We start from the raw sequence: 24612 nt of genomic DNA, 5'->3' as shown, positions 1-24612 counted from the left end.
GAGGTAAATCTGAGGTGATACTGGAATTCAATTTTAGTGCGCGAACAAAAGAACTCTCTATGACCCCGACTGTACTTCCTTCCAACAACAGACAGCAAACTCAAAGATTTACCCCATCTCTCTCTACCTCTACCTCTACCTCTCTCTCTCTCTCTCTCTCTCCCGCTCTCTCTCCCGCTCTCTCTCTTCTTCCCGCTCTCTCTCTCTTCCTCCCGCTCTCTCTCTCTTCCTCCCGCTCTCTCTCTCTTCCTCCCGCTCTCTCTCTCTCGTCCTCCCACTCTCTCTCTCTCTCTCTCGTCCTCCCACTCTCTCTCTCTCGTCCTCCCACTCTCTCTCGTCCTCCCGCTCTCTCTCTCCATATTTGCTATGGAGGGCTAATTTGACAGTGCTTGAGTCTCTGTGTGCTGGGCCAGAAGTAGCTGGCAGACAAATTAATATTGAATCAGTCAGGCAGGCCTCACTTGCTTATGAAAACACAGTAATGGGCGCCCACAGGCCACAAACTGAAGCCTGCACCCTCAATTAGGGCCTTCCTGCCTGGGATGGGATTAGGACAGGGGGGACACATGAGAGGGAGAGGTGGGTGAGGAGGGAAGGAGGGGGGAATAGGACCTGAGGACAAACAAAACAGGGGGGCCAAGTTGTGATGTGAAGGGGAGTGTGTTCACAGTGAACACACACTCACTGTACTGTAAGCGCACACATTCTGATGCAGTAGCAGGGCTGAAACACACACATGGAGTATCCAGACAGACAAAGGCATCTGTACACACACACGCACAAACACACACACATATGCCCGCACGCTCACCCACACACAAATGCACACACATACATGCACACAAATAAAACACACACATACAAACTGAAAGATTATATAAAGGGAAAATGCAAATTATTACGCTGACATTAATTCCAAAAACCTTAATTGAGCATCTGCCTCATATCACTGTAATAATATGATAATATATACTGTAGATCACTCCCATCTAACCCTTCCTCTCACCTGAAGGAGAGTATGAATTGAAGGCAGTAAAGGGACAGATCTCTGCTGTGTAAAGTACTGCAGTGAACATGGATTTGATCTTGTTATCTCTCTCCTTATGCTCTCCTCATTTCCTCTATCATTCTCAAGCTCCACTTTCCATCAGTTCTCCACCTTCCTTCCTTCCTTTACCTTCCCTCTCTCCTCTGTTCTTTACCTTCCCTCTCTCCTCTGTTCTTTACCTTCCCTCTCTCCTCTGTTCTTTACCTTCCCTCTCTCCTCTGTTCTTTACCTTCCCTCTCTCCTCTGTTCTTTACCTTCCCTCTCTCCTCTGTTCTTTACCTTCCCTTTCTCCTCTGTTCTTTACCTTCCCTCTCTCATTTTTCACAATCATCTTCTACCTTATTTTTACCGGTGTCACCCCTCTCCCTCTCGCCTCTCTCCTCTCCTCTCTCTCACCTGAGCTGAGGAAGGGGAATGTGTCCAGTCTCAGTTTGTCTCCCTCTGGTCCAGGGGCTGTGGCCACTCGATCAAACAGGGAGGTTCCTCTCCCTGACTCTGGCAAACGAGGGAACAGTGACTGCAGGGCCTGGGAGAAAGAGAGAGAGACAGAAAAAAAACATTAGAATCTGCTCATGTCAGTTAAGCATTTAATAGCAATTAATTTCATCAGCAAATAAAAACTAGACTTCTCTTTAGGATCCTCAACCTCCTCTTCAAATCAGCATGTATTTAGGGTAAGTCATTTGATTGAGATGGCACCCTGTAGTGTGTGGTGCAATCACACCAACAGTCACAGCAAGGACAGGATAAAAGGAAGTGCCAGGGGACTGAGAGGGAGAGGAGAGGAGAAGATGAGGAGAGGAGGTAGGAGGACGCAGAGGCTCAAAGACTCAAAGCCAGGAGAAGTACAGAGTCAAATGGAGGCCAACGATTAAGTGGGCACAAAGGATAAACTACGAGAGATAGAGGGATTGGGCGCCCTTCGAGGAGGGAAGAGTGTGAGGGGACAAAGGAGGGAAAGGATTGATGGAAGGGAGAGAAAGACTAAACAACATAATAGCTGTGGGGTAAGAGAGAGAGAGAGAGGGGAGAATGTGTGTGTGTGTGTGTGTGTGTGTGTGTGTGTGTGTGTGTGTGTGTGTGTGTGTGTGTGTGTGTGTGTGTGTGTGTGTGTGTGTGTGTGTGTGTGTGTGTGTGTGTGTGTGTGTGTGTGTGTGTGTGTGTGTGTGTGTGTGTGTGTGTGTGTGTGTGTGTGTGTGTGTGTGTGTGTGTGTGTGTGTGTGTGTGTATGAGGTGTGTGTAGAAGTGCTTTAAAACAGGAAAGAGAAAGGAGGCCAAACAAACGAAACGGTTAAATCACACAGAGTCGAGGGAGACAGAGAGAGACAGAGGGAGGATTTCTCTTTTTTTAGAAGAGCTGGGATCAATAATTTCTGTCACCCCTCAGCTCCAAGTTTGAAAAGCGAGACTGTACTTCCAAGCTGCATGATCTGGATTGCTTAACCAAACCTGCATTAATGACCGAACATTGATCTGATCTGACGTATCTACTTGTCTTTTATTTCTTTCATTTTCAATCGATGACAGAGGGATAGGCCATCCGAGACGGGAATGTGAGAAGGGTGGATAACGTCTTCTTTTGTTTTAAGGACAAGTTAAAACCATCTCTCCAGTTTCTCCTTCACTCTCTATTGTGACTCTCTTTTTCTATCTTTCAGGACAAGCAAAGACTCTTCTAGTCATTTAAAGTTAACTCTATTCCCTTTTAAATACATTTCATGAATTAAATTAATAAAGAAAAATACTATTTGCACTAGTATCACAATGTCAATTTTTTTTGTATTTGTAAAAAATCTGTAAAACATAATTGTCATAGCAATTTCTATATCCAAGCAAATGAGAAAGTATGAACCAGTTAGTGTTTCATTTGCATATATCCTCACCTAAATGGATCCATCAGAAATATGCACCCTGAACACAGACCATTACTTCAATAAGTGTATCTATTGTTTCATTACAAACTCTAACAGGACAGTTTTATTCATACAACCCCTCTGGGGGTCCAAGAACATTTATCTCTGTAAAAATTTCAAGATGACTCTGGGCAAAAAATAAGTGAAGACCATTTTATCATGATCAGGACTGCTGCTATTAGAAACAGTGAATAAAATATGTATGATAAGACACGCGGAATACAATTGATCCTCCCGTAACTGAAAAATGAATACACAGCAGGAGTCTGTACAGTACAATCTGCAGTTCCCTGAGACGAAATGGATTTTAGCTAGACCCGCTGAATCAAATCAACATAAATAAACAATCAAGTATGGAGTTGTGGCAACCATATTTCCATCTCTCCCTCTCATTTTCCTCCCTTTATTTCTCTCTTCTTTTTCCCAATGTTTGTCGTTGATGGTTCTCAGGAATCTGCTGGTCTTCTATCCAACTTGTCCCTTCATTTTGGTGAATTCAAACATGTACTGTTCAAATGACAGCTCCCTTTAGACAATGTGATAGATTGTGTTAACAGCGGGGAATAACTTGGAGTAGCTGTCTTTTCTGGAAAACCTGTAATTCCTGTCCTTACAATCCTCTCTTTCTCTTTTCCCTTCATACCCTCCTCCATCCATTACCCTTCTCTCCATCCCTCCCTCTGTCCTAAACTCCATTCGTTCCTCCCTCCCTCACTTCCTCCGTTCCTCCTTCCGTACCTCGGGTGTGACAGGGCTGCAGTCGGGCGCGGCGGAGCCCCCATTGAAGTGGTTCTGGAGCAGGAAGGGGGAGCTGGCCATGTCCAGCAGAGGATAGTTCACCAGCACCACCTTACTGAAGTTAAACTTGTAGGTGAAACGCTTCCCTTTGGTTTTGTGCAAAATGCGCTTATTATAGTAGTACCTGGGTGGGGGAGGATGGAGAGAAGGTGAAAGGGAAGAGATTAGGAAAGAGGGAATGGAGAAAGGAGAGAAAAAAATAGGAAGAGTTAGAAACAAATATCCATGTTTTCATTGATGGTTCACAGCAGGGCTCTCCAACCTGCTTCCTAGAGAGCTATCATCCTGTAGGTTTTCCCTCCAACCTGCTTCCCGGAGAGCTATCATCCTGTAAGTTTTCCCTCCAACCTGCTTCCCGGAGAGCTATCATCCTGTAGGTTTTCCCTCCAACCTGCTTCCTGGAGAGCTACCGTTCTGTAGGTTTTCCCTCCAACCTGCTTCCTGGAGAACTACCGTCCTGTAGGTTTTCCCTCCAACCTGCTTCCTGGAGAGCTACCGTCCTGTAGGTTTTCCCTCCAACCTGCTTCCTGGAGAGCTACCGTCCTGTAGGTTTACCCTCCAACCCTAATCTAGCGCAAATGATTCTAATAATAAGCTGGTTGGTAAAATGAATCAGGTTAGTTACACCTGGGGTTGGAGCAAAAACCTACAGGAGGGTAGCTCTCCAAGAAGGGTTGGAGAGCCCTGGTCAACAGTAATGTGTTCCCTTAACAGCAGGGGGAACAACACCGGCCCTCCAGGGCTGAACTCCTGCTGGGTTTGTTTCTCCCTGGCATCTCACTGATCAATTCATGTTTTGACTTGATAGTCTCCACACACCTCGTTAGGCAGGACTAAATAAGTCCCAGAGTAAAACCAAAAACAAGCACATAAATAAACAACATCCCTCCAGAGCCTGATCTGACCTGCTGTGCACTGTTGACATACAGCAATTATCATGTAAATATTAAATATATTTGGTAAGGGCCCTAAGTAAGCATTTCACTGTTTATCCACACCTGTTGTTTACGAAGCGTGATGAATACATTTGATTTATTACAGGTACAGTATATGTACAGAAATATGCATAATAGATATACATCAACTCTTGCTGTCAGTGCTTCTGTATTCATTCGCAACTGAAGTGCCTCTTTGAGGGCGGGACTACAATGTGAGTGGTGTCTCTATGGAAACAACCTCAGGTGCCAGTCACTCCAACCTTACAGTGCTTGTTTCCTGTGCCACCTACTGAGGTGTCACAGGCTACAGTACCTGTCAGAATCCTACACTGTCAGATACTACATACTGCCATATGGTTCAGATGAGAGGGTTGGTACAGAGGTCACGTGGGGTGGGAGGTGTTCTCAAAACTGAATAAAGAAAAAACATATTATATTAAGCTGGTGACTGTCCTGATACATTCTTAGACTTTAAATTACTATTTTAAGCATGTAAGTCATTTAAAATAGGCCTGTGACAAAGTTCAAATATATAATCTTTCAAATTCAAATAAGGTAACAACTTCACAGGCATACAGACCTGTATACAGTGCATTCGGAAAGTACTCAAAACCCTTAACTTTTTCCACATTTTGTTACGTTACAGCCTTATTTCCTCATCAACCTACACACAATACCCTAGAATGACAAAGCAAAAACGTTTATTTTTTATTTTTTGCAAATGTATAAAAAATTGAAAACTGAAATATCACATTTACTTAAATATCAGACCCTTTACTCAGTACTTTGTTGAACCACCTTTGGCAGAGATTACAGCCTTGAGTCTTCTCGGGTATGACACTACAAGCTTGGCACACCTGTATTTGAGGAGTTTCTCCCATTTTTCTCTGCAGATCCTCTCAAGCTCTGTCAGGTTTGATCTGGAGGGTCGCTGCACAGCTATTTCCAGGTCTCTCCAGAGATGTTCGATCGGTTCATGTTCGGGCTCTGGCTGGGCCACTCAAGGACATTCAGAGACTTGTCCCGAAGCCCCTCCTGCGTTGTCTTGGCTATGTGCCTAGGGTCGTTGTCCTGTTGGAAGGTGAACCTTCGCCCCAGTCTGAGGTCCTGAGCACTCCGGAGCAGGTTTTCATCAAGGATCTCTCTGTACCTTGCTCCGTTCATCATTCCCTCGATCCTGACAAGTCTCCCAGTCCCTGCCGCTGAAAAACATCCCCACAGCATGATGCTGCCACCACCATGTTTCACCGTAGGGATGGTGCCAGGTTTCCTCCAAACGTGAAGCTTGGCATTTAGGCCAAAGAGTTCCATCTTGGTTTGAGAGTCCTTTAGTAGCCTTTAGACAAAGTCCAAATGGGCTGTCATGTGCTTTTTATTGAGGAGTGGCTTCCGTCTGGCCGCTCTACCATAAAAGCCTTTTGTTGGAGTGCTGCAGAGATGATTGTCCTTCTGGAAGGTTCTCCCATCTCCACAGAGGAACTCGGGAGCTCTGTCAGAGTGATCATTGGGTTCTTGGTCACCTCCCTGACCAAGGCCCTTCTCCCCTGATTGCTCAGTTTGGCCGGGCGGCAAGCTCTAGGAAGAGTCTTGGTGGTTCCAAACTTCTTCCATTTAAGAATGATGGAGGCCACTGTGTTCTTGGGGACCTTCAATGCTGCAGAAATGTTTTGGTACCCTTCCCTAGATCTGTGCCTCGACACAATCGTGTCTTGGAGCTTTACGGACAATTCTTTTGGACTCATGGCTTGGTTTTTGCTCTGACATGCACTATCAACTGTGGGACCTTATATAGACAGGTGTGTGCCTTTCCTAATCATGTCCAATCAATTGAATGTACCACAGGTGGACTCCAATAAAGTTGTAGAAACTTCTCAAGGATGATCAATGGAAACAGGATGCACCTGAGCTCAAATTCCTGTCTCATTGCAAAGGGTCTGAATACTTATGTAAATAAGGTATTTCTGTTATTTATTTTTATAAGTTAGCAAAAAATTCCCCAAAACTATTTTTGCTATTTCATTATGGGTAATTGTGTGTAGATTGATGAGGGGGAAAAAATGTAATCCATTTTAGAATAATGTGTAAAAAGTGAAGGGGTCTGAATACTTTCCAAATACAATGCTTATCAGTATGTATCCACAACAAACAGTTGGGGCCCTCGCAATGATTTGTACACTTTTGCTTTGCGTGGCAATTGTGCCGCGGCCCTTAATTGAGCAATTAAGCTAGGCTAATCAAGAAGGCTAATTATGGCCCCAGCCAATTCATAACAATTAGACCCCTACGACAGCCCCCATTAACGAGAGGGTAGGGGAAACCAGGGAGGGGGTTAACAGTGTGTGTGTGTGTGTGTGTGTGTGTGTGTGTGTGTGTGTGTGTGTGTGTGTGTGTGTGTGTGTGTGTGTGTGTGTGTGTGTGTGTGTGTGTGTGTGTGTGTGTGTGTGTGTGTGTGTGTGTGTGTGTGTGTGTGTGTGTGTGTGTGTTGTCATTTGATTTGCATAAGCAAGTGACGAGTAGCGGTGGGATGTGGGGTAAATTCAATAGAATGATCTATAGCAGAATAGGTAGCAGGGCTATAGTTTAAATCACATAGCAATGTGTAGAGTTTAGAGGCAAGTATTTCTGATAAGGCAGAAGGACTTGATTTATTCTCGGTAGGTCTAAATCCCAGCTATTTTACATGGGGGATTAATTCCGAAATTCTTACTGAATTTTTTATATAGAGGTTTAATAGTGAACTTATCCATTTGGATATTGGAAAATAAGGTGGAATCGAGGGTATTGACATTTTTAAGGAAAAAACATATTTTTCTTTCCATTTTTACTGACATGGAGGGAGAAGATGAATGAGACACGTAGGACTTATATCCACTAAAAATGAATACTGCTACTTTTTCTGGCTTCTTATACTGAAAAATATCTAATAAAGCACACATATACACAAAAAGACACACACGCACAGGCACACACCCACACACACACAGTTCCTACCTTAGCGCCCTGCTCAACTTATCGTAGTTCATGTGGGGTTTGCATTTCCTGAGGCCCCACAGTTTGGCCACCTCGTCAGGGTCCTTGATGACAAACTCTCCATATTCCCCCTGCCAGGAAATCACACTCTGGTACTCCTCCTTCTGCAGCAGCTCCAGGATGAAGTGCCAAAGCTGAATCTGTCGCGAGCCGGGGCTCGACTCAGGCTTGTAGGCCCAGTCTGGGAAGGCGATGCCTGAGGAGGAGGAGCAGGAGAGTGGGAGGATGAGATTGAGGCCTATTGGTTTGTGAATGGTGAGTGCTGGCCAAAGGGGCTAGCTGTCTGGATGACTGATGGAGTGATGCAGTTAAGGGATGATGTGTTTAATATCATAGAGCATGCTTACAGCAATGTTGCTCTGTGGTACTACTAATGCCCACTAGCTTGGACCCACTAGCTGGTCAGTTAGATTTCTGCTCTCTTTCAGAGTTGATGGATGCTACTTACATTTTTATAATACTTGAATTCTAACTGCCTGCTGTCATACACTTCTAATATAATAAAATAGCTCATCAATTGAACAAAAATTCTGGCTAATTGCCTCGCAGAATAAGTAAAGAAACATGAATCCTAACAAATTAGAAACACTATTTGTTCACTGATTTGTGTGGTAAGTTTTTTGATATTCAAATATAAAAATGATCTTTATAATGCAGACTTGTTGGAGTATACATACTGACCATTAGAAAACACTAGCTATCAAGGCCTGGTGTACTAAGCAGTAACACAGGGGAAAAGTATGCAAGGGAATACAGGTAAACCTACTACAAATAGGTACATAAAGGTTAAGAGGTAGGAATAATGCATTTAGTTGAAGTGTAAATAAAGACAGTTTGGTAAATTAGCATCAAGGTTTTTTGTTGTCTATTTTATTCCTGCTGATAATAACATCTAACACCAAACATTGCACAGGTACAAGCACTTTGTACATCTCCCCTTAGTGTATAACTGGTATCTGCCCTCCCCCAAAAGTTAATCAAATGTTCCTCCACAACCCTAATAAAATCCCCAACTCCCCAAACCACGTACCCCGGCTTCCGCAAAAAAGTGCCCCAATCCTGCTTGCCTCACCTGGAGTCCAGAGGGCAGGGACAGGGGGGGTGAGCAACAGATCACTGACGCAGTTACAGTCCATGCCTCCACTACACCTGAGAGATGGGCAGACAAAGGGAGAGAAGGGGAGAGAGGGAAAAATTCCAATTTAATTCCAATTACTTTTATTTCTTGGTAGAAAACGAAAAAGAAAGGTGGGAGAGAGGGATGAGTTAAACAAGTCTGAGGTGAGAGATGACCTGCAGGGCAAAGGGCGAGGGATGGTTTGACACCGTGGTTTAGAGTCCCTCATATCAACGTTACATACAGTCAAGAGCTTTTGTAGATCATGTGTTTGATGGAGTGATCTAACAGGGTCAGAGAGCACTAACTGATGCAATGTGGAGGACACCCCTACAGTATAGAATATGAGAAATTAAAACATCTCCTTTAAACTTGAAGAAGGCGCAGGATAATGAGGTGATACATAGAAGCTGTTTTGATCAAAAAGTGGGAGTAAGGAGTAGTGATTCATTCCAAAATGGTAAGTGGTTTAGTGGTTATAATGGCTATATTGACAAAGACGTAACATGAAAGACTGATATATTCAATTTACAATCCTTTAAAATAATTAATATTTGTAATACAATAAGTAGAAAATTACAAAAATAGAAACTAAAATGAGTGCCAAGGCAAGGTAAGTAAAAACAAATAAAGCTGTATTTTCATATTTTCACATTGCTAATACCTAAGATAAGATCTGTACCGAATATGCCAAATAAATGCCCAAAAATTGAAATTGGGTTAGCTAGTGAAAAGCACAACAGGTAAATGTACAGAATAAATACATCTAGACATGTTTATTGGCCAGCAAACTGTTGATCAGCACAGTTTCTGTCTGAACATTCACATCATTTTATTTTTGAGAAAATAATCTCTGAATATAGAAATTAAACTGTGAATTAGGGTGGCAGGTAGCCTAGTAGTTGGAGCGGTGGGCTCTAAATACCCGAGCTGACAAGATGAAAAATCTGTCGATGTGCCCTTGAGCAAGGCACTTAACTCTCATTTGCTCCTACTATGGCTGACCCTGTAATATGAGTGAATATGACTAAAGACAGAGTTGTAATTCTACTGTGCACATTAGACAACTGTGGAGGTGAATGGTGAAATACTAAGGATGTGCACCTGTCAATGTTAGGATGAAGAGAAGTGAGACGAGTTCAAGAGATTGGATATAGTTTGGATATTACAATTTCATCTTGGTTGTTTTACAAACCTCAAATGGAAAAGAAACCATGCCACTGCAAAAGTATCTTTAATGCTGGTCTCTCCATCTATCTTTCCATCTATCTCTCCACCTCTCTCTCTCTTTCCACTCTCTGTCTCTATTTAATTATGCTCTGTGAAATGTGGATTTTCCCTCCAGCATTGAAATGGTACGTGAATTATTGAGGTGTGTTTGTATAAATTATTATTACTAACTCCAGGCATTTCTCTTTCACTCACTCTCACCCTCTCGCACTCACCCTCTCACTCACTCTCACCCTCTCGCTCTTTTTAGTCTTTGGACTGTGGCTCATCCCGCTCTCTTCATCTTTGTGTTTTCAGACCTCTCTTTCTTTCTCAGAATCCACTGTCTGACTGCATATATCCCTTCTTCTTTTTCCTCTCTTCCTCATTTTCTTGTTCTCCCTGCTCCTCCTTTACTGTCCATCCTTTACTGTCCCTCCTTTACTGTCTCTCCTTTACTGTCCCTCCTTTACTGTCCCTCCTTTACTGTCCCACTTTTACTGTCCCACTTTTACTGTCCCTCCTTTACTGTCCCTCCTTTACTGTCCCTCCTTTACTGTTCATCCTTGAGTGCAAACTCTGTCTGTCGCAAGTAATTCTCTTCAATTATTTACTTAGATAACTATGCGTTCTGGGAAGCTGTACATTCAAAACAATTTTCCAGAGATTGTTGTGGAATTATTTCAACACCTTTAGAGGCTACATGTACAGTATTTCAGCAGTATTTAAGCATGTGTGAGACCTGACAGGCGCTGCACTGAATTTCAACTTGTCTATTTATTTGGTCTTTACAGCCATAGAGCTCCTATATGTCTATGATTCCATATGTAATTCTAAGTTTGCAACAATCTATGCCTCTAACTATTCCCTTGAGATTTGGGCCATCAATAGCACATCATCCTATCATTTACCATAGACTCCTAAACCCCAGTCTGTACTCTCAGAGGATACACAATATGGGTGCTTTAGTACCGGACAAGGTCTACCTCTCTTTCCTCCTACGCACCTCCTCAAAATCTATACGCACCCATCTCCTATCTATCTGCCAGCCTATCTCCACAGTTGACTCCTCCCTTCCCTTTCCCACCTGTCCACTGTCTTCTCTCTCTCCCTCCCTCTCCTGCTCTGTGTGTTATGCTTCGGCACAGTAATTTTCCATTTGATTTCGGAGGTAATGCATTTTTTACAAATCAAAGAGGAAGCCAGGCCCCCACCCCCCAATCCCCCCACCCCCGATCTCCCTCTCTCGCACCCCTCAGCCCCCCAGGCCAGAGAGGAGATAAAGGAGCCCCCATCATTTCCTTGTTAGTTTTGATTTGGGCAGCACAGGGCTTTCAAGTTCCCCCTATCACCCCCAGAAACATTATAACTAGCAGCACAGGGAATACTGCTCCTCATGCACACACACTGGCAGATACAGAGGCACACTGATAGACTAATGGAGTGTATACACACAGACACACCGAGTCACAAGTATATACTCTACTCACACATACCAACACCAGTGTACAGGTAGAGACTGATAGTGATAATAATAGCACACACAATGAGGCGTTGTTGAAACCGTGGATACTAACTGAATCAATACACACACACACACACACACACACACACACACACACACACACACACACACACACACACACACACACACACACACACACACACACACACACACACACACACACACACACACACACACACACACACACACACACACACACACACACACACACACACACACATTTATCGCAGGGCTGAAAGATACCATTTTCATTGTTTACCAAAGATGGAGACAAAGGCTAAAAGATACTCACAAAGAGGTTTGCACGTAGCATTGAGGACGAGCCTATAATGGACCAAAGAAAAGACCAGACTCACACAGTAACTGCTGGCCACCCAATACAACAGTATAAATGATGGATTACTCTAATCACCAATAACAAAAAGGCAGAGCGTGAGACATATTGTCCCAGTTTAACACTCGCAACTATTGTTCCACTGTTACACTAATACACCTATAACATGTGTCCTGGAACCCCATAGTACACCTGCACCTGCCTTGGAGTTCACTATTGAGCTTTTCTGTGGATGGAAATGTAGAATCAGATTCTATATGGTAATGAACTGCATTTCACGAAATCAGGTCTGACAGATGAGTGGGGACTTTGAACAGGGGTAAAGTGGGGACTTGCAGTAGAGTGGGGACTTGGAACAGGGGTAAAGTTGGGACTTGCAGTAGAGTGGGGACTTGGAACAGGGGTAAAGTGGGGACTTGCAGTAGAGTGGGGACTTGGAACAGGGGTAAAGTTGGGACTTGGGGTAGAATGGGGACTTGGAAAAGGGGTAAAGTGGGGACTTGCAGTAGAGTGGGGACTTGGAACAGGGGTAAAGTTGGGACTTGGGGTAGAATGGGGACTTGGAACAGGGGTAAAGTGGGGACTTGCAGTAGAGTGGGGACTTGGAACAGGGGTAAAGTGGGGACTTGCAATAGAGTGGAGACTTGGAACAGGGGTAAAGTGCGGACTTGCAATAGAGTGGGGACTTGGAAAAGGGGTAAAGTGGGGACTTGCGGTAGAGTGGGGACTTGCAACAGTGGTAAAGTGGGGACTTGGAACAGAAGAAAGACTGGTAATGGAGAGACTGAGGACAGAGAGGGAGCAGAGTGAAGAGTAGCAGCCAGAGATGGAAAGTGGACAGACTGACATTCTGGCAACATTTTGTCTCCAGTGGTGTCTAAAGATGGAAAAAGTGTAGGGTCTCAAAAAAAATATATATATATATATATACATATGAGAAGAGCTACGAGTCTGGCCTCTCTCGCTCTCTGTTTCCAACAGATGAAACAAACTCTGTACATCTGTCTCATCTTTCTTTTTTGGTTGCCCCTGAAAATGCCCAACTGAACCCCCTCTCTCTATCCTTCTACCCCCTCTCCCTCTCCCTCTTTCTCTGTTCCTCTCTCTGGTTAGCTCTGACACTCTGGTCAGCCTCGGGGTGGAAGAACAGAGGGACTGTGGTATGGGTTTGTAAGAGGAGAAGGAGAGGGGGATAGGAGAGGAGGGAGGGGGGCAGGGGGGAAAAGTGCAGGAGGATGGAATACAGGACCTGCTGGCTGTCCAAATGTTAAACTGGAAGGTGGAGAGGTCTGTGGAACAGACAACAATACAACTAGGATCAATGGTGGGATAAATGGAGAGGGAAAATAAATAAACAAAAGTCAAAAGAGGAAGAGGTCAAGAAGAGAAATGTATGGAGAACTTGAAATGAGCCTGTAAAAATCACTATAAACCCAAACTGCTAAACCAGTTCAGAAACAAAAAAGAAGACCATACATCAACAACAAAAAAGAAGACCATACAATTTAGGCCTATAAGCATTGGGTGCTTGAAAACTATGGGCCTTTTGGAGATATGTGTGTATGTGAATCGACATCACCAAACAGCCATCCCATTGGGAACAGACGTCAATTCAAATTCTAGGCCCTATTTCACCTTGGTTCAACTTAATTTCATTTAAATTACGTGGAATCAACGTTGATTCAACCAGTATATGCGGGGAAATAAATGGGGTAAAGTTTTGTATGTTAATCCTAATGATGACGATTTTATTAAGAAAACTAACTGGTGTGTTTAGTTATGAAGCTAAATTATAAATAAATATACAGTAGATTGGCATGTGGATGAGGAAGCGAACGTTTGGAAAACTTGCTTAAGTTAAGGAGATGGTGATGGGAGAGGGTTGCATGTGATATGGTATCACCACCTTACAGAATACCGTCCTTAAGATATAAGGAAGAAAATACGAAGAAAAAAATAGGAAGAAGAAGTATCAATCGATAGGGTTAAATTATTCATCGTCATTAATTATCGATCGCTCTCCGCTGCCGGCTCGTCCGCCGAGCGCCAGAGTTGAAAGGAGGGAAAGCGCGCTTTATTAAAACCGGCTCGAGCCTCATTGTTTCATGTCCCGCGGCAAAGAAAAAGCTCGAACTTGGCTCTACCAGTGCCAGTGAAAAATCCACACAGACGCACATACACATTGCCCCCCTTTGCGTTTTCCCTCTCCCCTTGCTTGCTCTCTCTCTCGCGCGGGAGAGCTTTGGGGAGCCTAGTACGGTGTTCACGGGGCGGCTGTGTCTCGCGTGGATCGATGAGGGATCAATGGCTCGCGCTGACTAATAGCCAGAGAGCGCCTTTGATCTCGCGGCTGAGAGATCAAAACCTGCGCGAAGAGAGAGGGAAAGAGAAAGAGGAAAAGAAACTGCTCTGGCGAGCGGACCTTAAACTTCACACAAGCGGAGACACGCATATACACGTCTAGTACACACAAAGAGACACACGTACATACATGATTACGTCTACAAACATATATACGAAATATATTTCACGGTGAGGCAATTTCACAGAGTTTGATTAACTGCAAATGACTACTTCCAGATGCAAGGTGTGTGTGCGTGTCTGTGTGAGTGGTTTGGTTTTACTATCCTTGTGGGGACCAGAGGTTCGGACAAGTGCAGACATTTTGCTGATCCCCACAAGGAAATGACTATTTTAGGTTTAGGGCTTATGTTTAGGGTTACAGTTAGGGTTAGGGTTACAATTAGGGCTAGGGTTAGGTTTAAGATTAGGGATTTGGGGTTAGGGTTGATGTTGATGTTGACTCCTCCAGACAGGCTAAGACAATGAGAACGGGAGAACCATCTATTGTTTCTATAGAGCAGATGAGTGTCCTATGGGCTCAACTTCACCCTATCCTGAAGGTAAACAGGGAAGGTGTGTGTGAGAGAGAGAGATTTGAAAGATACCAAAAGCTATCAAACTTGTTCATTAAAAACAACTGCTTTATGGAAAAATCTGACATTTAAACATAATATTTTCTTCGTGGACCAGAATGTAGCCTACTTAAACCCTGCATGGTGGTTTGTCAGATTAGGGGATCAAAATGGCATTCAATTTCCTATAGTGTGCAATAGTTTCAGCAGTGCCTGGTCAAAATAGTGAACTTTAAAGGAAATAGGGTGTCATTTCGGACACAGACAGTTATGGGATTCAGAGGTCAAAGTTCAGCAGAAAAACGACACCTTTAACTCCATCCTGCGAGACCAACACTGTACCTCCCTGCTTTCAACACCTGTCTTTAGATGCATGGTGATGAAAGCTGCCGTTGTCAATGATTTCACCCCATGAGGAGATGCACTTGTTACAGACCCTTCTCTCCTCCTTATCCTTCCCTTCCCTGCTCTCTACCCCCCTCTCTATTTATCCCTCCTCCTCCCTGGTCAGTGAGTTACTCTCTCTATCGCTCTCACTTCCCGAATTAACCACTCAAGAAGTCACCACCGACTAAATCAATAGCTCATACATAAACCCTGCTATAATCACTCCCCCACTTGTCTGTCTGCCCCTCCCTCCCCGTCTCTCATCCCCCTCTCTTTACCCCTTCACTCTCTCCTCTGACACTCTTCTCTTTCTCATCCCCTTCTGTGTCTCGCCAAGTCACTCTCTTTATTTCTTCCTCTTCCTCGTCCTCCTCTCCCCATTGTTCCATCAATACTGTATTGTATTACCCACTTCTATATTCAGTCCCTTGTTTTGTTATGATGACTCTAAAGACTCCTACTCTCCCTCCCTCCATCTCCCACCATATTCCGATACATACCTCAGCACCACACACACACGCACACGCACACGCACACACACACACAATATCATCATCATCACAAAAATGACTGGCCTAACAGCAACATGAGAAGTAAAACAAAACAGCATATGCTTCTCCAACTGTCAATTAAACCAATTCGTGTCACACCTCTGAACGCTCAACTGTAGATGACAACTTATCTCAGGTGCTTGTTAGCGCAGCATTGTACGGGCGTGTAATACACACTAATGATCAACTGAACTGAGGCAGGCCGTGTTTCACCGTGTTAGTGTGTCAAGGAGCCATCAATATTACATTATGTCTCATGTTTAACTATGAAACACAAACAGTTGTTTTGGGCTTAAAGATATTGTATTGCCAAAGGAGCCATGTGCAGACATCCACATGCACAAGGGGGAAAAAAACAGATTTTTTAAATTACACACACCCCTCTCTTCCCTCCCCTCTTTTTCTCTCTCTTTCTCTCTCCAAGTCTTTGATTCGCGTGCGGTTTGATCTGTGAGAGAGCGAGTTTTGTAAACACATTTTTCACGATCACATAGCCATGGGCAAGGGGAGAGCGAGGCAAGGAGGAAGGAGGGCGGGAGTGGGAGCACAAACACGCGGGGAAGGGGGGGAGAGGGACGTTTAATGAGCGCGCGAGATGGAGAGATGGACTGACATGCATGCACCGACTGACTCAAATACCAAACCAACAAACAGAGACAAACACACACCAGCAGATTGCCTTTGCCAAGTAAAGCATCAGAGGGGCTGACGAAATGTGAGGCAACACCGAGAAAAACTACTTATTTTATTGTTCATTATTGCTAAAAAGATGACAATGTATTCCCCAATTTCACATTTCCTGACATTGAATTCAACAAAGTCCGAGAGAGATTTCGTTGTAAGGGTCAACAACAAAAAACAGCTAAAAGCTGCAAACTGATTATGGGTAGAGAAATAACGGTGTCGGTGTGAGCTTAACTAATAAAAGGGCGCACTCTCATTCCTTTTTCACTTCGTTTTAAAATGTTCTCCCAGACCGGCATCTGGGGTTCCTAATTCGTTTAGGTTCGATTGCTCCGGCAGTAATAGTGCTAACCCGTCGCCTCTGCCGACTCCTCTCCACGGGACGCGCCGACCGGAAGAGACTTTGGATCGGTATCGGAATAGAGCAGACAGGCGCAGAGGCACAGACCGAGTCAGGCAGAGGAAAAGACAAAAAACAAAAAAAATCAGCAATGCCTTACATATCTATTTAGAAATAACGTTCAGCAAACTATATGAATACTAAATACAGGCATAATAACCATAAGCATAACGATAATAATCATTATAATAATAGTAAGCTATTAATATAATAATAATAATAACGCAATTATAAGTAAATATATAGGCTAAAATCGGTAAGCCAAATATATTTTTTTAGGGCTATAATTACCTACATTACGCAACAAGAATGCAACTGAGAGGGCTAATGGTCTCCTCCATACTGCCTTGGTGACCGAGCCGATACCATTTGTTTCTAAACAGTTGGTGGTAACATTTGTTTTTATTTTAGTGTTGAGCTATGCTCATTCATTTCAAGCGTTTTGGAATACCCCTCATCGTTTATTTATTCTAAAAACACTCCCCGCTCAAATCCTCCGCGCCAGTCATTAAAATTATATTATTTTCATTTCTCCGTTACTTGCTTTTTAAAAAGAAGAATAGCTGGAAGGAGTGAAGTTTCTTGTCAGTAGGGTAAATTGAGGAGGTGTGTGTGTTTTTTCCTCATATTTACTTTCTTTCTTCTCGCTCTCTCTCTGTCTCTGTCGGGGGAATTGTTCTCAATGTCCACAAACACATCGCAAATACCCGCCGGCCCCAACAGCATCGATTTCTAATTAGACCGCAGGATAATCGTTGGAGAGAGAGATGAAAAAAGGAAAGAGGAATAGCGAGATGGGCTAAATAAATATATAAACGAATTAGACCCGGGATTAATTGAATGAATATGAGCATTAAGAAATAATGAATGGTGGATTTATATATAGCTCGCCAAAATGCTTGATGGACTAAGGAAATATCATGAAGGGGTAACAACCAAGGGACCAATTGTAATAATGACAGGATGACAACAAAGTATCTTTATTAACGCGGTTCACTGATATGTTTTCATGGCTATCTACATACAAAAAACTAGCTATGGTAAAACATGTGAACCCTGAAAATGACTGGTCCTTATAAAGAACACAGTGGTTACAATGACATGTAGTTAAACCACCCCAACCCATACAGTGGAAGAGGCATGACATCAAACATACAGTATATGATAATGGTAGCTATTTATTTCCAAATCACCCAAGTTTTTTGAATTCGGCACTTGGCAAATAAGTCCAAGAGTCATGCCAACTGCTGTTACTGGTCTCTACTTGACATGAGAGCTCATCTTTGGATAGTGGTGGACATTTTCAAGCCCATGTTGGAAAAGGAGAGGACACGTATCCAGTCACTACAGCCCAACCTCGATGCAACACTGGAGCACTGGCTCTCAACAGTGGCACTTCCATACCTTTTCAATACACTTTCTTGGATAACAAAATGAACAGTGACAACTGTCCATAACTGGTACAAGGTCATACAGAACATAAATGATTCCCGATTACCCATAAACAATGCCTATGCCATGTAAAGTATAGAAAATACCCATAACAAGAGGTATTGGGTAAACTTAGTTGTTTAGTTCATAATGGTTCATATGAAAAGGCAACATTGGAAACTAAACTTGGACCTAAAGGCACAACTATTGAACATCAAGAACTTCCGTCTTCCCTAAATATCTGTCTCGTCTCCCCACTACCTCGTTCCATCTCTCCCTAGTTCATTCACTCTCTTCTGCTCTTGACAGAGTGTGACAAGGGGTTAGTCGAAGGGCTCAGGTAGCTCGTTTACTTTAATTAGCGTTTTATCATCTGCAGAGCGGCACCCTACTCTTCAACACACGCTCTCTCTCTCTCTCTCTCTCTCTCTCTCTCTCTCTCTCTCTCTCTCTCTCTCTCTCTCTCTCTCTCTCTCTCTCTCTCTCTCTCTCTCTCTCTCTCTCTCTCTCTCTCTCTCTCTCTCTCTCTCTCTCTCTCTCTCTCTCTCTCTCTCTCTCTCTCTCTCTCTCTCTCTCTCTCTCTCTCTCTCTCTCTCTCTCTCTCCCCCTCTCTCTCTCTCTCTCATCTTGCTGTCATAAGCTATTTCTTCCCCTCTCTCCCTCTATCTTATCTTCCATCTCCTGCTCACTCGAGCATACAGTAATATTTCAAGCACACATCCAGTACCCACTCTCTACCTTCATCGCTCCTCTATCTCCTCTCCTTTGCTCTCTCTTTTCCTCCGAGTGTTTCCTCTCCATCCTTCTCTCCTTCATCAACCTCCTTGATCACCTTGTTCTCTATCTGTCCTCGGTTTCACCCCTTTCCTCTTTCTATCTCTATCTCGCACCTTCCCTCTCTCCTCCGTCCACTCCCTGTGTCATAATGATGGTGATTAAGTACAGAATTACAAAGAGGGCCAAAGCAGTGAGTGCCCTGCCCCAAACATCAACACAGACCATTAATCTCTCTGCCACCACCTCCCAACTCTGTCTAACACACTCCCTCCTTCTGCCCAAGTCCTCTCTCTTTCTCTCCCTCTTACTGTCTCCATACATCCCCCTTTCTTCTTCACCTGCTGTATCACTCCTCTCCGCCTTCATTTCATGCTGATTCTTCGTTTCCTGTATACTTTTCTACGTTTTCCAGATTTGCTGGAATGCAAACAAGATGTAGATTCTAACAGATCTTTTTAAATTCGTAAAGATTTCGATCTAAAAAAGTATGAGAGAGGGAAAGAGTGTTGTTTTTCAGAAAGAGAGTCGGACAGTAGTGAACCGTTGTTGGTTGTTCATTTCTTTCTGTCTTCATCCGGATTGGCCGCCGCCGGTTTGGGCTAGCCGTTTGTTTGAAGTTCTTAGTCTTGTCTCACTCACTACCTCGCTACCGCAGCTTTTGCAAAACGGAAACGGCGGGTTGAACTCCCGCCAGAACCGTGTAGACAGGTGCTTTTCCTCTTCATTCCCCCTCCCATCGCCTCCTGTCTCTTCGCCTTGATTCGATCGTTCATGTTTACCGAAAAGTAGCACTCTACAGATGAATAAGAAGGGAAATTTGAATAGCCTACATGTCTGAATGTTGAAACAATAAGCTCATAACATCAGTGAGCTATATCAATCATTAAACGGACACAAAAATAGTGGTAACATTTCGTTTTTGTGTGTGTGTTTGATTTATAGACATGATGTTTGATAAGTAGCCCACTGAAAAGTAATTAGTCAACGAATCATGTGCATTTTCACAATTTATGAATAAATGTTCTCCTTTTTGACAACCACGGAATTAATTGTACTATTATTATTATTGTTCATGTTATTATTATCATTATTATTGTTGCTATTATTACTAATAGTAGTAGTAGTAGTACTAATAATAATTCTTATTACTATTATTATTATAGGCCAACCCCTAATTTATTTTCGTTCCTTGTCTGCCTAGTGATGGTTAAGCTATACAGTTATTCTATGGACAATATTACAAGCATAAATATGTTTGCTTCTTGGTTATATTTTACTGGCCTGGATTACAATGACATGTACAATTCGTAATTCTATCGAAACAGTAGACTAGAAGAATGGTCATGGGAAGATACAATTGGATACATTATAATTGGTAGGCTACAGAAACGCAAGTACGAATCTTGGGAAATTGTTTCTTAAAACTTTCTTAATTGAAAAACGATTGAAAAATTCACCAGCTGAATATCCACATACGACTGTACGTGATGCCATTGAACGTGACCATGTGCCTAATAAACAACCTCAAAGTAAAGTAGCCTACGGGAAGCGAAAGGGTGTGTTCTGAGACACGTATAGGGGTACTAGACACAGCGTGAAGTATGTTGATAGTTTAAACTGTTTAAAACACTTACAGTGGTTACTGGATTTGCAGCCTTGTGGGGTTGAGAACGTGATCAAACCCACCTTACCCGTGGGGAACCGAGAGGTGGGAGCTCCCATACAAATTGATAAAAGTAAGAGAGCAAAAGGAGAGATACGCTGTCCTCACAATTCACAATACACTTACTAAAGAAGATTTACGCAGTCTTCTTTTGCTCCATTTGAGACCCCCGGGGGAACTAGGACTGCAGTGCTATGAGATGGGAGTTGTAGTTTTTGGGTCATCTTGATTCAACCTGGACACTTTCTAATTGGAGGTGAGTGTGACTTCAAAAGATGGTAATAGGACAAGCTCGTTGATGAACATGGAAAGCGTGTAATGTAAAAATGACAAAAGGTGTATTCATAACGTCAATAAATGATGAAACATCGTGAATAGTAAAAAACATGGGAACACAATCAATGTTGTGGAGAGCAGAAATTCCTAATATAATCACGATGTATAATACCCAGATCATCACTATCACAATGAATCTAGTACCATTCATCATATTCATAATCCTATCATGGGAGACAAATCATTCATTTTTACAATGCATATTCATTCATCGATATCAGCAAAGAAATGAAACCTCTCTTAGAAGTCATTTTGATAGCTATAGGTATGATAGCCTTTCCTTCTCTCAGTGCACTACTGACTATTCATTGACCAACTGGCTTTGTGTCTGGCTGTGAGTGTGGTGTAACTGAGTGTGTTTGTGTAAATGTGTGTTTGTGTAAATGTGTGTGTTTGTGTAACTGTGTGTGTTAACTCTGTCCCTCTGAACTCCTGTGTGACTGTGTGTGTTAACCCTGTCCCTCTGAACTCCTGTGTGACTGTGTGTGTGTTAACCCTGTCCCTCTGAACTCCTGTGTGACTGTGTGTGTTAACCCTGTCCCTCTGAACTCCTGTGTAACTGTGTGTGTTAACCCTGTCCCTCTGAACTCCTGTGTGACTGTGTGTGTTAACCCTGTCCCTCTGAACTCCTGTGTGACTGTGTGTGTTAACCCTGTCCCTCTGAACTCCTGTGTGACTGTGTGTGTTAACCCTGTCCCTCTGAACTCCTGTGTGACTGTGTGTGTTAACCCTGTCCCTCTGAACTCCTGTGTGACTGTGTCTCCTCTCTGTACTGAGACCTCTCAGAACTCTTTGTTTCCAGTGAAATCAAAAGACCTTTACTACTCCTGCATCACACACACACACACACACACACACACACACACACACACACACACACACACACACACACACACACACACACACACACACACACACACACACACACACACACACACACACACACACACACACACACACACACAGTGTGCCCGCCAGCCTGGCCCCCGTCGGCCCTCGCCTCTGTGCGTGTCAAATGGAATCTCCACCTCAGTGCGTAGTACACCTGCTGTGCCGGCGTATAATACGCTGCATACAGTGAGCCTCGATGACGGATTACTGAATTAGACCAATAATGACAACTGACACTTCTGTTACCGCTCCCTGAGCCACCGCAGAGAGCAGGAGAGAGAGGTAAATAAAAAGCAGAGAGGGAGAAATACACAGACAGAGAGGGAGAGAGAGAGGGGGGGACAGAGAGAGAGAGAGAAATAAATTAATAAATACACACAGGGAAAGGGAATGAAAGACAGAATGAAACAGAGACAGAGCAAGTCACGTATGGATTTGGAATTCTATTTCTGTGTTGTTCAGTAAAATAAATAAATTCTGTCTCGTTCCAGAGGAACACTCCTCCCGCTGTCTCGCACTCACCCGTCCTCCCCCCAAACCTGCCTGCCATTTGTGGAGGATGAGGATGAGGCAAGAGTTGTCCCATATTAATTACATTTGAATTCAGTCAGTTCTAATGAGATACAATGAAATCCAATTTCTGAATTGAAAAGTGAAAGAGAGACAAAATGAAAAATGTATGATCCATTAAATGAATTTCAATACTTATTTTGAATTGACTGAATCCAGAAGAAATGGATCTAAACGGGGCCTGTCCTGTCTGAAAGCATGAGCTGTCATAACTCAGAATACCCCTTCAATAAAGCTCTATGTGTTTAGAAATAGTTCATGAGTGCTCCAAGTAGGCTTCCCCTCCAACCCCATAGAGTGCAGGATGCCAACCCCACGCCCAGCCCCACGCCCAGCCCCACGCTCAGCCCCACGCCCAGCACCACGCCCAGCCCCACGCCCAGCCCCACGCCCAGCCCTATGCCCACGCCCAGCCCACGCCCAGCTCCAAGCCAAGCCCCACGCCCAGCCCCACGCCCAGCCCTATGCCCACGCCCAGCCCACGCCCAGCCCACGCCCAGCTCCAAGCCAAGCCCCACGCCCAGCCCTATGTCTCAGCTGAACAAGCTAAAGATACTCCATGAGGATGAGATGATGCACTCCTACAGTTCAAATTAATACATGAGCTCTCCTCTCTCACACACACACACACACACACACACACACACACACACGCACACGCACACGCACACGCTCATCATCAATGCATCAAGTTCAGTGACTACTTGTGTGAGAATGGCTAATATGGAAAGTAATAGAGAATGGCTGATGAGCACTGTATCTAGATCTTCCTATGGAGATATATGGGACAGAAACACCTTGGAACACTACACTGTTCATTCGGTTATCCCTCTCCCCTGCAGACTCTCATAATAATATGAGGCAGCGCCTCTTCAACCTCAGGAGGCTGAAGAAATTCGGCTTGTCACCAAAAGCACTCACAAACTTCTACAGATGCACAATCGAGAGCATCCTGTCGGGCTGTATCACCGCCTGGTACGGCAACTGCTCCGCCCACAACCGTAAGGCTCTCCAGAGGGTAGTGAGGTCTGCACAACGCATCACCGGGGGCAAACTACCTGCCCTCCAGGACACCTACACCACCCGATGTCACAGGAAGGCCATAAAGATCATCAAGGACAACAACCACCCAAGCCACTGCCTGTTCACCCCGCTATCATCCAGAAGGCGAGGTCAGTACAGGTGCATCAAAGCAGGGACCGAGAGACTGAAAAACAGCTTCTATCTCAAGGCCATCAGACTGTTAAACAGCCACCACTAACATTTAGTGGCCGCTGCCAACATACTGACTCAACTCCAGCCACTTTAATAATGGGAATTGATGGAAATTATGTAAAAATGTACCACTAGCCACTTTAAACAATGCCACTTAATATAATGTTTACATACCCTACATTACTCATCTCATATGTATATGTATATACTGTACTCTATATCATCTACTGCATCTTGCCATCTTTATGTAATACATGTACCACTAGCCACTTTAAACTATGCCACTTTATGTTTACATACCCTACATTACTCATCTCATATGTATATACTGTACTCTATACCATCTACTGCATTTTGCCTATGCCGTTCTGTACCATCACTCATTCATATATCTTTATGTACATATTCTTTATCCCTTTACACTTGTGTGTATAAGGTAGTAGTTGTGGAATTGTTAGGTTAGATTACTTGTTGGTTATTACTGCATTGTCGGAACTAGAAGCACAAGCATTTCGCTACACTCGCATTAACATCTGCTAACCATGTGTATGTGACAAATAAAATTTGATTTGATGATTTGATTTGATTTGAATAATACTGTGTCATCATTGTGGGATACAGACCTGGAGAATTTACAGAGGCAACTGAATGTGTGCTCAAGTTAATGTCCCTCTGGTTATTTTTCATGTATAAATCCTCACGGGATTAAAACCTTCACATAGCCTGTGAATCTGTGTGGGAACTACACAGAGAGACAAGGAGAGATATAAAGAGATGTGCTGGTCTGAGAGAAAGGGAGATTGCTCAACTGGGACAGAGAGAGAAAGAGAGAGAGAGGGGGGGGGGCTGGAGAGAGTGAGAGAGGGAGCTGGAGAGAAAC

General features: G+C 43.6%; 1 protein-coding gene across 6 annotated transcripts in view; it reads right to left on the bottom strand.

The window, feature by feature from the left end:
- LOC139564396 (ETS domain-containing transcription factor ERF-like) overlaps window positions 1-24612 on the bottom strand; it is a 69765-nt gene that overhangs the window by 3141 nt on the left and 42012 nt on the right. For 3 of the 6 annotated variants that reach the window (XM_071383885.1, XM_071383886.1, XM_071383887.1), the window contains 4 exons: window positions 8758-8876; window positions 7689-7923; window positions 3700-3883; window positions 1445-1574 (listed from right to left, as the gene is read on the bottom strand). In XM_071383885.1, coding sequence (XP_071239986.1) covers window positions 1445-1574; window positions 3700-3883; window positions 7689-7923; window positions 8758-8876 — 668 coding nt within the window. The remainder of the gene's footprint in view (window positions 1-1444; window positions 1575-3699; window positions 3884-7688; window positions 7924-8757; window positions 8877-24612) is intronic. The other 3 variants (XM_071383889.1, XM_071383890.1, XM_071383891.1) reach the window with 1 other exon arrangement.

Source organism: Salvelinus alpinus, chromosome 35 (genome assembly GCF_045679555.1).
Source record: "Salvelinus alpinus chromosome 35, SLU_Salpinus.1, whole genome shotgun sequence".
In the NCBI taxonomy this organism is placed as follows: Eukaryota; Metazoa; Chordata; class Actinopteri; order Salmoniformes; family Salmonidae; genus Salvelinus; species Salvelinus alpinus.
The sequence above is the reverse complement of the archived record's forward strand: the minus strand, read 5'-3'. Positions and strand labels throughout refer to the sequence as shown.